The 13,048-nt window shown below is 41.8% G+C and overlaps 1 protein-coding gene across 9 annotated transcripts in view; it reads right to left on the reverse strand.

Moving 5' to 3' along the window:
* LOC146648935 (ADAMTS-like protein 2) overlaps positions 1–6,637 on the reverse strand; it is a 54,944-nt gene extending 48,307 nt beyond the window's left edge. For 5 of the 9 annotated variants that reach the window (XM_085390362.1, XM_085390364.1, XM_085390363.1 and 2 more), the window contains exons 1-2: positions 6,451–6,637; positions 640–723 (exon numbers count right to left, since the gene is read on the reverse strand). In XM_085390362.1, coding sequence (XP_085246488.1) covers positions 640–723; positions 6,451–6,543 — 177 coding nt within the window. In that variant the 5' untranslated portion in view covers positions 6,544–6,637. Of the gene's footprint in view, positions 1–639; positions 724–2,495; positions 2,635–6,450 lie in introns of all 9 variants that reach the window. The other 4 variants (XM_085390368.1, XM_085390361.1, XM_085390369.1 and 1 more) reach the window with 4 other exon arrangements.
* Positions 6,638–13,048: the final 6,411 nt, after the last annotated feature.

Here is a 13,048-nt window from a genome sequence, read left to right on the forward strand (position 1 = left end):
ATCTCAGCTGACCCTTCTCACCCTGGACACAGTCTGTTTGACCTGCTCCCCTCAGGCAGGAGGCTCCGGTCCATTCGCACCAGAACCTCTCGCCATAAGAACAGTTTCTTCCCCTCTGCTGTTGGACTCATGAACAATAACCGTATGACTGTTCCCACCACTAACACATGACCCTACGCTGTGTTCACTGCATCATTCCATGTTTGCACTGATCACCACCTGCACTCATGTATATATCATGTATATATCTTTCTACGTAGCACTTTTAACTCTTATTCTTATTTTTATTTTCATGTCTATTTAAGCGTAATTTATGACAGTATGTTTGCACTGAAGCACCGCAGCAATTTCCTAATGTTGTAAACCTGCTCAACATTTGGCAATAAAACCCTTTCTGATTCTGATTCTGAAGCAGTTTTACATGTGCTCAAATTGCTATGTATTTATGTGTGGGCGCAAGCACATGCTTGTGAGTACACACCAATCACTGTACACGTCTGTAACCCTTTTGAGGCACATTTCTCTCCATATTTCTCGCCAGCATGTTAAAAATGCCCCCACCTGCAAAAATTCAGAGTCAGACTGAAATCTACATGACAACAGTTCTGCATGCAAAGAAACTCAAAAGACAGTGATCACCTTTTTGCCTGTCTGTTTCCCATTTTGACTTCCGTGTGATCGTAGATGGCTGTCATGCTGCCCCACCCTTACTTCACTTCTGTCCTAACAGACACAGACAGACAAATCATGCACAGACACAAACATGGAGAACATTAGGACGGCTTAAAGAAAAATAAAAGGAAAAAAATTTATATAAATTTAAACCTGCAACCAGTGATGACAGAGCCCTCGCACACCGCTGCACGTCTAGGCGCACTGCGGTTGAGCGTGCTGCAGGTGAACAGCATCGTGTGCTTATGCGGTTTTCTTTAGCTTGAGATGATAATTGGCTGTTGGGTTGTTTATGTAAGGATTGCCATCTATGCCCACTAGAGGGCGATAGAGATACTTACCCGTATGTAATGCTGATATATATCATGCATGAAACTATAAATGAAAATTTCATGTAGACTGGATGATGTCGCCATACTCAGACTCCCATCAAGCAGGTAAAGTTTGGGACAGACTGGTACAATGCCGATATACAATATACAGAACACAAATATATAAATATCAGGGGTGCAACGATACTCGTATTGATATTGAACCGTTCGATACAGTGCTTTCGGTTCGGTACGCATATGTATCGAACAATACAACATTTTTAATTTATTTTATCAACTTTCCTTCTGACGATGCTGTCTGTGTTGAGCGCTCAGTGGATCTGCGCTCGACAGTGCAGCCTAGGCGGAGTAGTCGAACGCAGATTCACTGAGCGCAGGGCAAGCTAGCGAGACAGACGCTAAGCTCTCCTTGCAACATGGCAAACTGAACCTCCCCCACCCTCATTCATTGGCGTTTGGAACTATTTTGGTTTTCATGTGACGTATGACCCTGAAGGTAAGCGCGTCATGGACAAAAGTAAAATAGTGTGTCGCATGTGCCACGCAATGCTCAATTACATGGGTGGGAACTAGTGCGTTAGCGCAGTTAGCTCGTTAACGTGTTGGCCGTCCAGCCCCACGCACGGGGCGATCCGCGGTGGCTCGTTAACGGAGATTTGCCGTGTTGTGGCGTTAACGTCATTTCAGATTAACGATGACAGCACTAGTGGGAACACAACGAATATGACTGCACATTTACTCCAACATCATCCTAGTGCAAAGACAAGTGGAAGCAGACAAAAACAACAAGCACGCATGCTGCAAACTTTACCCGAGTCATTTAGACAGCCGTTAGCACAGGATTCTCCTTATGGGGACCTGATATGTTTAACATGCTGCTGAGAATATAGCCCAGAAGAAGCGTATAGTATAGCTTTTATTTTGGAAAGAGCCATTTCTCTGTAATAAACTCAATTTACCAAAGATGAGCGATTTCTCGATCGATAGATTTTTTTTTATTTTATTATTTTGTTGTTTCAGCAACATTAAATTTAAAAACTGTACTTTTGAGTTAAAATATATATTTATAATTTTAATAAATGACTAATTAAAAAAGCATGAACATTTTTTATATTGAAAAAATATCGAACCGTGACACCAAAGTATCGAACCGAACCGTGAATTTTGTGTATCGTTGCACCCCTAATATATATGTGTCATATGGTGAAAGGTCCAAGTTTGGCATGCTGCTACAACCACACCCTTACATGAAAACTCAAAAGCTTCACAATATAATGTCAACATCGTCTTAAGACTGTATTCACCAAAGATCATGATGATCTGATTAACAAAGTATTAGGCCTAAATATACTATTATTAGTAATATTAGACTAGGAGATATTCCAGACAGTAAGAGATCTTGAAGTGTGAGAGAAACAAGGATCTGGTATCCACGTGGCCAGACTCAGTTATAAACAGAGGGTCTGAATGTGAGGTGTGGTGAGGTTTTACTTTGTTTGAGAGAGAAGACGAGGCAGTCTTCGGAGACTGGGTGAAGGTCACTTATGCAGGGATAAAGATCTGAACTGAATTTGGTCGTCGTTGAGGTAAACTCTGAACAGCACATGAATCCAGGTAGCAGTGAGCATATCTGTAACGGAGCATGAAAATAACAGAAAGATCCGAAGTTAGAGGTAGACAGCATGAGGTCGAAGATGGATGGGAAGAGAAGTTTAAAGTTTAAAGAAGTTTAAAGTGGTAGTGAAATTAATAAAAATTGATTTCAGTCCAGGAGCAAGGCTGTTGATAATAACTTCTTGGAAAAGGCTCATGAGCTCTGCAATGCTGGGGTTTAGATCTCGAATGTTGTGGCCAAAAATCTAGGTACTTGCATCGGGACTGCCTCTGCATGAGGGCCGAGGCTCTGAACGACGAGACAGGGAGACAGCGGTGGAATGATAACGGATCTGTTCTGAGTAAGAACTGGTGGCTGACAGCTTCATGATGGAAGGGGAATTTCTTTGGCCTTTGTTAATTGGTCTACGGTGGCAAGGTTGTCTCAGTGGATGGGAATGGATCTTTTTGACCATTCATGGCTCCATAAAAAACCCGCACTGAATACTAGGTGCATTTTATAATAATCCCCAAATCTGGCAGAAAGAGCAGCATGTGTGTAGAGCTGAATATCCTCAGGGTAGGACAGCTGAACATGATAAAAGAAAGTGATTCCATTCCAGTTGGTGAGCAGAAGTTACCAGACTTGCCGTTCAGTTTCAGAAGATCTGTCCAGAGTGACTGTGTCAAGGAGAGATGGTTAAAAGCGCAGCTTGTGGATTTTTGCACAGGGCAAAGTTTAGGTGTCCTAACAGGTGAGCAGCTGCTATTTAGAAAGACAGGAAACAAGGACGTTTTGAAAAAGGAGATTAATTTGATTTAGTTTTTTTTTAATGGGTAAAGAAGCCTGGAACTGGATGATAACCCGTGAGTTGGAGGTGACGTGGAGGAGATATAATCAGGAAAACTTTACAAAGATGGACCAAATATTGCAGTTTATGGTTGTTGGAGAGAATCCAACATAGGCAATCATTCAAGTCTATATATTCTCAATGACGCCTTATACAACTTTTTTGTTCTAGACAGGCGTCCTATATCATCGTCCTGAGCGCATTAACTCAAAGTCAGAGTAAAGAGGGTGTTCACCGTCAGCAACAATAAACCGGACCTTCCTTAAACAGCCTGATGATACAGTTTATCCAATGAAGTTTGTTGCTGATTAATATTTTTCCAGCAGTTCTGACGATCCTGTTCAGTTTGTTCTTAATTGCCCGATACGTAAAGCTATTAACGACTTCTGGTGACTGACTTTAAAATAGAGCACTTTAAAGGAATTTAGTTACCCAAAGTGCTTTCCAGTTAGAAGACGGCGACAATAAAATACACAAACACATATCAAATAAAGAAGACAAAAAATACAAAACAGAAAAATAAAAACACAAAATGTACAATACATAAACACAAGTCTTAAAAAGGGTACAAAAGATTAAAATTGATGAAAAAACTGACTAAAACTACCTGGACGCTAACAGTAGTACTCACATTGAAATCCAAAGGCTTTTTTTTTTAACCTCCTATGACCTGGCGTCCACATATGTGGGCATCACATTTTGGGACAGCTAGACCAAAATACTTAATTTTTCTCTACAAGGGCCTGATATCCACTCACGAGGAAATTATACTGCCACTGTGCTATCAAAATTTGAAACAAATGTCCTCATATGTGGATCTCATTTTTCTCAAAAACAAAAATTAGGTAAAAAAAAAAAAAAAGAATTGGTAATTCTTTGTTTTTACATTCTTTAGGTCCCAATCAACCCAAATAGCAAAGAAAAATTAAAAATGCATGCCATGAAAGAGTTTGGGTCTTTGGAGGTTAAACATGATTTAAAAACTGCAACTGCTGGGGCCAATCTAACAGGAACAACCCATTCCACAATCTGGGGACCAACAGTAAACTCTCAATCCACCCAGTGTTTCAGTCTCCACACAGGGACAGCAAGTATAATGAAGCACAAACATAATGAGGTACATTTAAAGTTTGCTGAACAACATTTAGACAAGCCTGGGAAAAACTGGGAGAGTAGAGTCTGGTCACATGAGACCAAAACTGACCTCTGGATGCCAGAATACACCCCATGTTTGGAGGTGAACGGCACTGCACCCCCAAAACACCAAATGATGGGGAGCTGTTTTTCAGCATACAGCACTGTGATTCAAATAATTAAAGGATGAGTGGAAAAATGTCCTGAGAGTCTTGATAAAAACCTGCTGCCACCTACCAGGATGATGAAGATGAAACGAGGGGACAGTGATGCCAAACACAGCCAACAAACTCGGTTAGTTTCAGAGAGACAAACCAAAGCTGCTAGAATGACCCGGAACCTTCTGGACTGTGTGGCAGCACGGGTAAAATCACACCTGTCACTGTGACTAGTTTCTGCATACAGCAGGCGTATTGAAGCCAACAAACGCTTTTGTACGACGTATTGAATCCATTTCAGTAAACATGTTCGATACTGGTTCCCTCTGTCATTTCTCATCATTGCACATCATTTATGGACATCTATGGTTTGATTTTTTTTTCTTTTTAGCATGTGGGGATTGGATGGGTTGTTGACAACATCTATTGAAAATTTAATGTCAATAGCACTTTTATAAGTATAAAAATTGGTGATGTGTTCAATACTAATTTTACCCACTGCATATTACAGATATGTATTGCTGTCTGATACGGTTCATCCAAGAAATATATGCTGTAGTTTAACTGAGTGAAACCCATGCATCCCATTATTGTGTTCCTTAGCACCCATACAGTTTACGGATGCAACTTGCTGACCAAGTTTAAAACTTAATAAATATGAGACGATGGGATGGCCCAGACAGTATAAAAGAGGGATATGCAGCTTCTAGGCATGAAGAGTGAAGCCAACACACACGTGTCTTAAACTCACATTCTCTTTAGAAACCGCTCTCTGGTTGTATAGATGTCCATGGGAAAATGTCTCTCAGCCCTCTGTATCTATGACCTTTAGTAAACATTTTCCTGTTGAGTTTGTGGGTCCAGCTTGGGGTCATATTCCACAGAGCATTGAGTCCCTTTTTGTGAATAAGAGTAATTTTCTTATTATGACCATCTTTTATTTATAGTCAGAGGATCTGACTCAAAAAATAAATGCTCTGTATGGACCACAGCTGTTACTGAGAAACTACTGCATACTGTAAAATGCTCTAATTAAGTTTCCGTTAGTTACCTGTAGTTAGCCTAGTAAATGAACAAAGTTCAGACAAAAATAAAATTTTGAGATCTACTCTTGCAGCAAACCATCTGTTTGAATTAGACAGTAGTTCAAGAAGCTGATGTTTTTAGCCACACTGTGATAAACAAGCAGGAAAGCTGAATGGGGGAAGCGGCAGAACAGCCCAAACACTGAACCACCGAAGACAAAAGACGCTTTTTCATTTGGCTTCAAACATAAAGCACACATCATACAGGGCATGTTTGAACGTATATGACACCAGTTATTGCGGGAGAGCTTCAACAGCTAGTGTTACATCTGCTTTGATCATAAGCAACATTTAAGTCACTTCACTGCTGTCTGTTTGCCGTCTAATGTGAACAGTGTTGAGCAGTTTTATGGCTCTTTACAGTCCAACGCGGATACGTCGAGGGGAACCCTGACTTCCCCGGACTGGGGAAGACTTATCTTCCCATCCGCCTGTACGGGGAAGCTCGACGTCAGAGAGCGCATTGCCATGTTACTAATAAACCGACTCGGAGGATGGCATCAATTACGAACTTGATACGAAAACTGGTGATAAAACCGTGAATTACCAAGACCCCCTTCATAACGTCTGAACAGACACAGAATTGATCGGAATGAAGTGAACGGCGACGACCCGAGTTATTTACCTTAACGGGCCAGCTGTCCGTTAGCGGGAAAACCGGGAGATGAAGCAGGAGAATTGAGCAAACCGGGAGAGTTACGATTCCTTTAGCGAACATAGTCCATTCATGTCAGGGACCTACAACACTTCCCCTCCCTCCTCGTTACCTCCGGACCCTCCTCGCTCCTCTCCTTGTGCCCCACTTCGACCCCCCCCCCTTTGAAGTAGCTACGCCTTCTGCTCTCACTTGCACGCACGCATGTGCACACTCATCTGCTTGCCCGGATAGCACAACTCTTGACCGCTACATGACATGAAGGCAGGGGCGTTTCCATGAAATATAAGTCGGGGTGGCACAGGGAACCTAAAAAGCGAGGAAATGCAGATATCTGGTTTGGAATAATACAGTGTAACAATGTATCCAGAGGACCGTGGATGCACTATTCTGGGTTTTCTGCAAATTAAGCAGATAATTACCTTTTCTCTTTGACAGCTCTTCTCTCAGTTACAGCTGCTTTGGTGTTAATGAAATTAACAGGCGCACTACAGTGACAACCCCCAAAACAGGAGTGTGGGGGGCCATTGACAGTTTTTCCCTTCTCATCTTTTCTGACTGTTTTGTCACTAGTTATCCATTTGGTTATGGTCATTGTTGCTACTGGCTGCATTAGGTGAGCCTCCAGAGGTTGCAAAAATAGTCCAACTCTGCCTGGATGGCGCATCAATATGTGCCGCTGACACAAGGCTTGTCTCTCATCACAGTCAAGCGCATAGGAGAAAATCCAGGAGACAGCCAGTTACTCCAGGAGAGCTGAACAGGGCAGTCAAAGGCTACGTTCACACTGCAGGCGAAAACGCATCAAATCCGATCATGGTGTGACAGTGTGAACGGCACAAATCCGATATTTTCAAATCCAACCTGGGTCACTTTCGTATGTGGTACCGAATCCGATACATATCTGATGTTCTAGAAAGCATCTGCTGTTTGATGGTCTTGTCGCATTAAATCCGTCTTTTATGTCACTGACACGAGACAAAACGCCAATTATCTCCGCCGGAGAAGCGCCCGATAAGACATCGTGAACGCTTCCTGGCCATCCAGTGTAGATGTTAGTGAAACTGTTTGGAAGACAACGTTGGAGAAACGTGAACATTTTATTTGTACTGTATAATCTGCAGATTCTGACAGAAATCTGCAGCTATCCTTTGAAGCACCGCTCCTCTAAGACAGCAATCAGGATCATTATTAGGCCAAATGTAATGTCCGTCAGTCAAACAATACTGTTTGCTCTGGGTCCAAACAGAGCGCGTTCTGTGTGATGCCTTCTTTTGCACATGCGGCCGCTTTGAAGGTTCACACTAGAGCGCGTTTGCTGTCACTTTTTATTTGTCGTGTGAACAAGCAGACAAAAAAATTGGATTTGATCAAACAATTGGAATTGAGCATTAAGACCTGCAGTGTGAACGTAGCCAAAGGTCCTTACCTCATCAGCAGGACCTTCCTGCTTCCTTGTGCAAGGAGAAACAGAACCAGCACTCCCAGTCCTACAAAATTACCTCCAGCAGGCACTGGCATGAATGTCTCTGACCAAACAATGTGGCAGACATAGAAGGGTCTGCAGAAGCTGTGGAGAACAACCTGCTGCCTGTAATATCATTCAGAATGACTGGTTTGATGGTGGGTCGGTGATGCTCTGGGGAGGCCATGGAGAGACGCAGAGCTCTACAGGCTAGCACGCTGACTGCTATTAGCTATTGTGATCTCTACTTTCAAGATTAGGTTTCAAACTTTCCTTTTTGCTAAAGCATATAGTTAGGGCTGGACCAGGTGACCCTGAATCCTCCCTTAGTTATTCTGCAATAGGTGTAGGCTGCCGGGGGATTCCCATGATGCACTGGGTGTTTCTTCTTCACTCACTATGTGTTAACAGACCTCTCTGCATTGAATCATATCTGTTATTAACCTCTGTCTCTCTTCCACAGCATGTCTTTATCCTTTCTTCCTTCTCTCACCCCAACCAATCACAGCAGAGGGCCCCGCCCCTCCCTGAGCCTGGTTCTGTTGGAGGTTTCTTCCTGTTAAAAGGGAGTTTTTCCTTCCCACTGTCGCCAAAGTGCTTGTTGGGGTTTTCTCTGTATGTATTACTGTAGGGTCTACTTTACAATATAAAGCACCTTGAAGTGACTGTTGTTGTGATTTGGCGCTGTGTAAATAAAAATGGACTAAAAATCCTTGGACCCATTGTCAGACCCTAAGCTGGTGTGGTGGGTCCTGGATTCCTCCTAGTGCACAACCAGTGTAGGGACTAACGTGTTATTAAGTAACGCGTTACAGTAACTACGTTATTATTCTGGTAACGAGCACGGTAACTAATTATTATGCCAAAATCAGGAACGCGTTAATCGTTACTGGGATTTAGATAGGCTCGTTATTCGTTACTTTGTGTGGTGGCTATCACGGAGCTTCCACAGATTCAGTAACATTAGCAAGTGGTGGAGGCCAGTAGGTGGAGGAGGGAAAGGGGACGCAGGAGGAGGAGAGACCCGAGGCGGCCGCCGGTCCGAGTATCAGGTGAACTGAACTTCAGGTAAGAAGTTATGACCTGCAGTCTATCTGGGTCAGATATAAACCAAGTTTAGGTGGAGTTTATTTTCATTGTGCTGACTTTTTACAGTCAGTTACAATAACTCGTACTGCTACTAGCTAGCATGACGGAGTTTCCATACAGCTGGGTGGGTGCTATGATGTTACTGATAGTGAACTTTATTTTATTCATAAGGTTAGTTAGTAGATTTGCCAACCGTCCCCAAAAACACAGAATCATCTCGTATTCAGAGAAAATATTACGCGTATTGAGCTGAGAAGGAACACAGTTTGTCCCGGACTTCAGCTAGAAGGGAAAAAGACACAAAGCTGGAGTTATTCTGTGTCTTTGCTGCACAGCTGCCTCTTCTCTCTCCCTCTCTCTCCTGTTGCTACTTCAGTCATGAAACTGATCAGTGATCAGCTGATCGGCTTTTCTCTCTTGTTTGTTTATCGCCCACTTTGTGCCAGAAAGAGGAAACCAGCGGATGTCGCGCTAAACAACAGCAGCACGTTTAAGCTTGATCAGCTGTTGTTAGAATGTATTTAATATTACTTTCTAGTATCAGCTGATGTTTTCTGGAGCCACAGCTGTAAAGCTGCTGGTCATGATGTCGGTTTGGATATGTGGTGAGAGGGAAACATGAAGATGAAACCAGGAGATGTCCTTACTGAATCATCAGAGCTGAACAGGTGATGGAGAAACAGGTTTACCTTTTAGTTAACATGAATGAGTTGAAGTTATGAGCTGTTTCTGAGAGACAAATAACCCCAGGATCCTTTTTTTATGTAGCTGACAGCTGGTAACTGTGCAGGGGCGGGTCTAGGAAAGTGTTGCCAGGGGGCCAGATAGGGCATTAACAGGGAGAGGTGGGCACAAAGAAATACTTTTCTTTCTTATTCGCATTTAAAATGTCTACCTTTTAATAAATAATTATCTGAATCTTACAACAAACGATTGATAGATTGATACATATATACCAACAAGACAGTGCACATCACTGTCACAACAGCATTTGTTTTCATTCAAAGGCTTTATGATGTTTCCTATAATGGTGGGCCAGTCCAGCCCTGTATGCAGCTCATCTGCAGTCTGGTGTTTCCTACATCTTCCTATTCAGAAGGCAGAATTTCCGAGTTCTGAGTACAATCGAAAGCACCACGACTGCAGTTTTTGTGTTGGATGTAAAAAGCACACATGACGCTGTGACGCAGGCTAGAATCATGGCAGCAGTCAACGACGGTCCAGGCGTGGGATTTCTCTTGTGGAAATGTGCACATTATCTTTTCCTTTCTATTGGTAGGTGGCACAGTGCACTGTGGCAAGTAAGCAAGCTAGAAGACTGGCAGTCTGGCTGGGTATCCCGTTAGCAACACGTTAACAAGAGAATTCTGAGTAAAGCCAAAGTTACTTTCCCTAGTAACTAGTTACTTTGAAAATAACGAGTAACTTGAAGTAACTGAGTTACTTTTGATAGAAGTAACTAGTAATGTAACTAAGTTACTAATTTAAAGTAACTTACCCAACACTGTGCACAACAATACCAGTGCTCTTGTGGGAGAGTGGAGGTGGAGGTGATGCCCTGGTCCAGATTTGGGAGGTAATCCCCCAGAACACCATCCACTCATCATTCCACTTTGATTTTTAGGGTGTCCTTAAATTCAGCCCTCTGTAGGTTGATTTGCCTTAGCATCCTTTCCTTACTAACACATTACCTAGTCCACATCAGTATAGATATTACTATTTCAGTTTGGGTTTTTTACTGTTATTATTTTGGTGTCATTTGTAAAAAGTACTTTTATACCTTGCCGTTCGTTGAAAATAAATGAAATTTCATTATGTCTACTGTCTTATATTAACTAAATGAACTGAAATGAAGTATTATTGTAGGGTCTAGCTTACAATATAAAGCACCTTGAGGTGACTGTTGCTGTTAATTGGCGCTGTATAAATAACACTGAATTGAAGAAAATGTCTGACGCTGTTGGCCTGAAGCAGAGTCCTACCAGGTCTCCAACAGAAACTGTGATGTCCTGCAGCACAGACAACAGTGTAGGTAATTTTCTCCTTCATTCACAGCAAAGGTTTCCATGTGTCCTGCCCCCTGAGCACTCTATCCAAGCTGCACGTAAACCAAACGGTTCTGACGGTGCATGTGAAGTGGACTATTGGATGATTTTACATAGTTTGACTTTACATAATTGGTCCCTGTTGTTTTCCAGCGCTCGTGCTTAAAAGGGCTTCTTTATGGTTATTTATTACTTTTTAATGTGTAATGAAGGTCTTCTTCATTGCTTGGCTAGATTAACATACATGAGTAATCATGACATTTGTGTAAAAGATGACAGTCATAGAAGAAGTCTGACGTGTTTTTATTGGTTATTTGTCTTCAGGTTTTTCTTGTTGGCAGTCCTTCAGTGAGTGCTGGTTAATGTCTGCCTAGGTGGGAAATATTACTTTAATATTTACCTGATGTGCATATAGGTAGGAGGGCCAAATTATATCCTAACTGAGTATTCTGGTGACAAGATTGTGTCTCACGTACATTTTCTCCCTGCAGAAAATCCCTGCAGTTTTTAGTTTGGTTTAGCACGTAACCCCAGATGAGGTTATGGTCGAGGGCCAGTTAGCAACAGCGCACTGACATCAGAGGCTGCTGGAACCATGTCCCACCACTGGGCTGCATCGCTTTATTATGTGTTATGGTTTGGCATTGTTAATGTTGGTGAATAAACACATGGTCGGTTTACAGCTCATCTCTGCCTCAAGCCTCCTGTTTTAGCCCCCTAACATGCTTACAATTAGCGATGCTCTTCTTGGCTGTCTTTTAGCATCTCTGTGATCATTTTGTTCCTACTTGTCAACATTTTGGTGTCATTTTGCACTTTTTCCCCTCGTTTTTTTTAATCATCTGAAATAGATCCGCCTCAAGGCATGTCCTGATATCCTGACATCCACGACTCATGCCACATCTAAGGTTGTGTGTGGTCATAAAATACACAGTGTGTGGATGTTGAAAGTCCCCATAGCTCATGCAAATCGGTGTTAACCAGTCCATTCACTGATACCACACATAAGAATGGGTACAAACAGCACAACTAGTGCCTTATTTTCTCAGTGTTCCTCAAAGGTGTAGTTTGTGTATTTTATATCTACATATTATTTTTTCTAATATTTACTTTAGTTATCTGAAACAATAATTAAAAACCATTCAATTACTCTCCTTACTTTTTCTTGTCTTTTCACAGTTCCTATCAGTCTCTTTCTCTTCGTACCAGCTGGGTGTGGCCAATCCCTCTAACACCATACACTATGTGTGAGAAAGCAAAAGACGTATTATGCAATATATCACAACTTATACAGTCATTTCAACCTGCTTCACACTAAAGCATAGTAATTTAAAAGGTATTTAAACAATTATTTTATTAACATAGACATGAGCATAGTTCCCATACTGGCAAACTGCCCTGCAAATCAGTGACAGGCTAACCTCGAGCACTGATGTCCTCTAGTGGCAGTGATTAAAAACTACGTTCCAGTACAATAATTAAAGACTCTGATGTGTGGCTGACTGTGAAGCAGACAGAAAAATGCATCCTTATCAGAGTGTTTCTGTCTGACTTTGTGTGTATTTCTGATCATTTGGTGTAAAAATACCACCCCCGGACAGACCGAGGGTTTCCCTAACACAATACCCTCATTTCTTCCATAGCGTCTCATCATCATGTTGAGATGCATGTATCTGCTCATTGGATTGGTTCATACCCACAGCTCAAAATATAAAAAGGAAAACTATTTGTGGCTTTTGTGCTGGTGGTAACCAGACATAGAAGTTGAATGAACAAGTCAAGACTCAAATCTGTTTCTGATGGGAAAACAGAAAAGTGTGGAAGTCCACGTCTGCCACTGAAAAGAGAAAAGAAACTGGCACAATAATGAAACACCTCTTAAAATGATTGTTTATTGTTTGTTTGTTAATTTTATTTCAATCATGTAAACAATATTCAGAAGTTCATTTAGCAAAGAAAAGAAAAAATC

Source organism: Rhamphochromis longiceps, linkage group LG18 (assembly GCF_057381845.1).
Source record: "Rhamphochromis longiceps isolate RC_006_pf linkage group LG18, R_longiceps_female_GT1.1, whole genome shotgun sequence".
NCBI classification, from domain to species: domain Eukaryota; kingdom Metazoa; phylum Chordata; class Actinopteri; order Cichliformes; family Cichlidae; genus Rhamphochromis; species Rhamphochromis longiceps.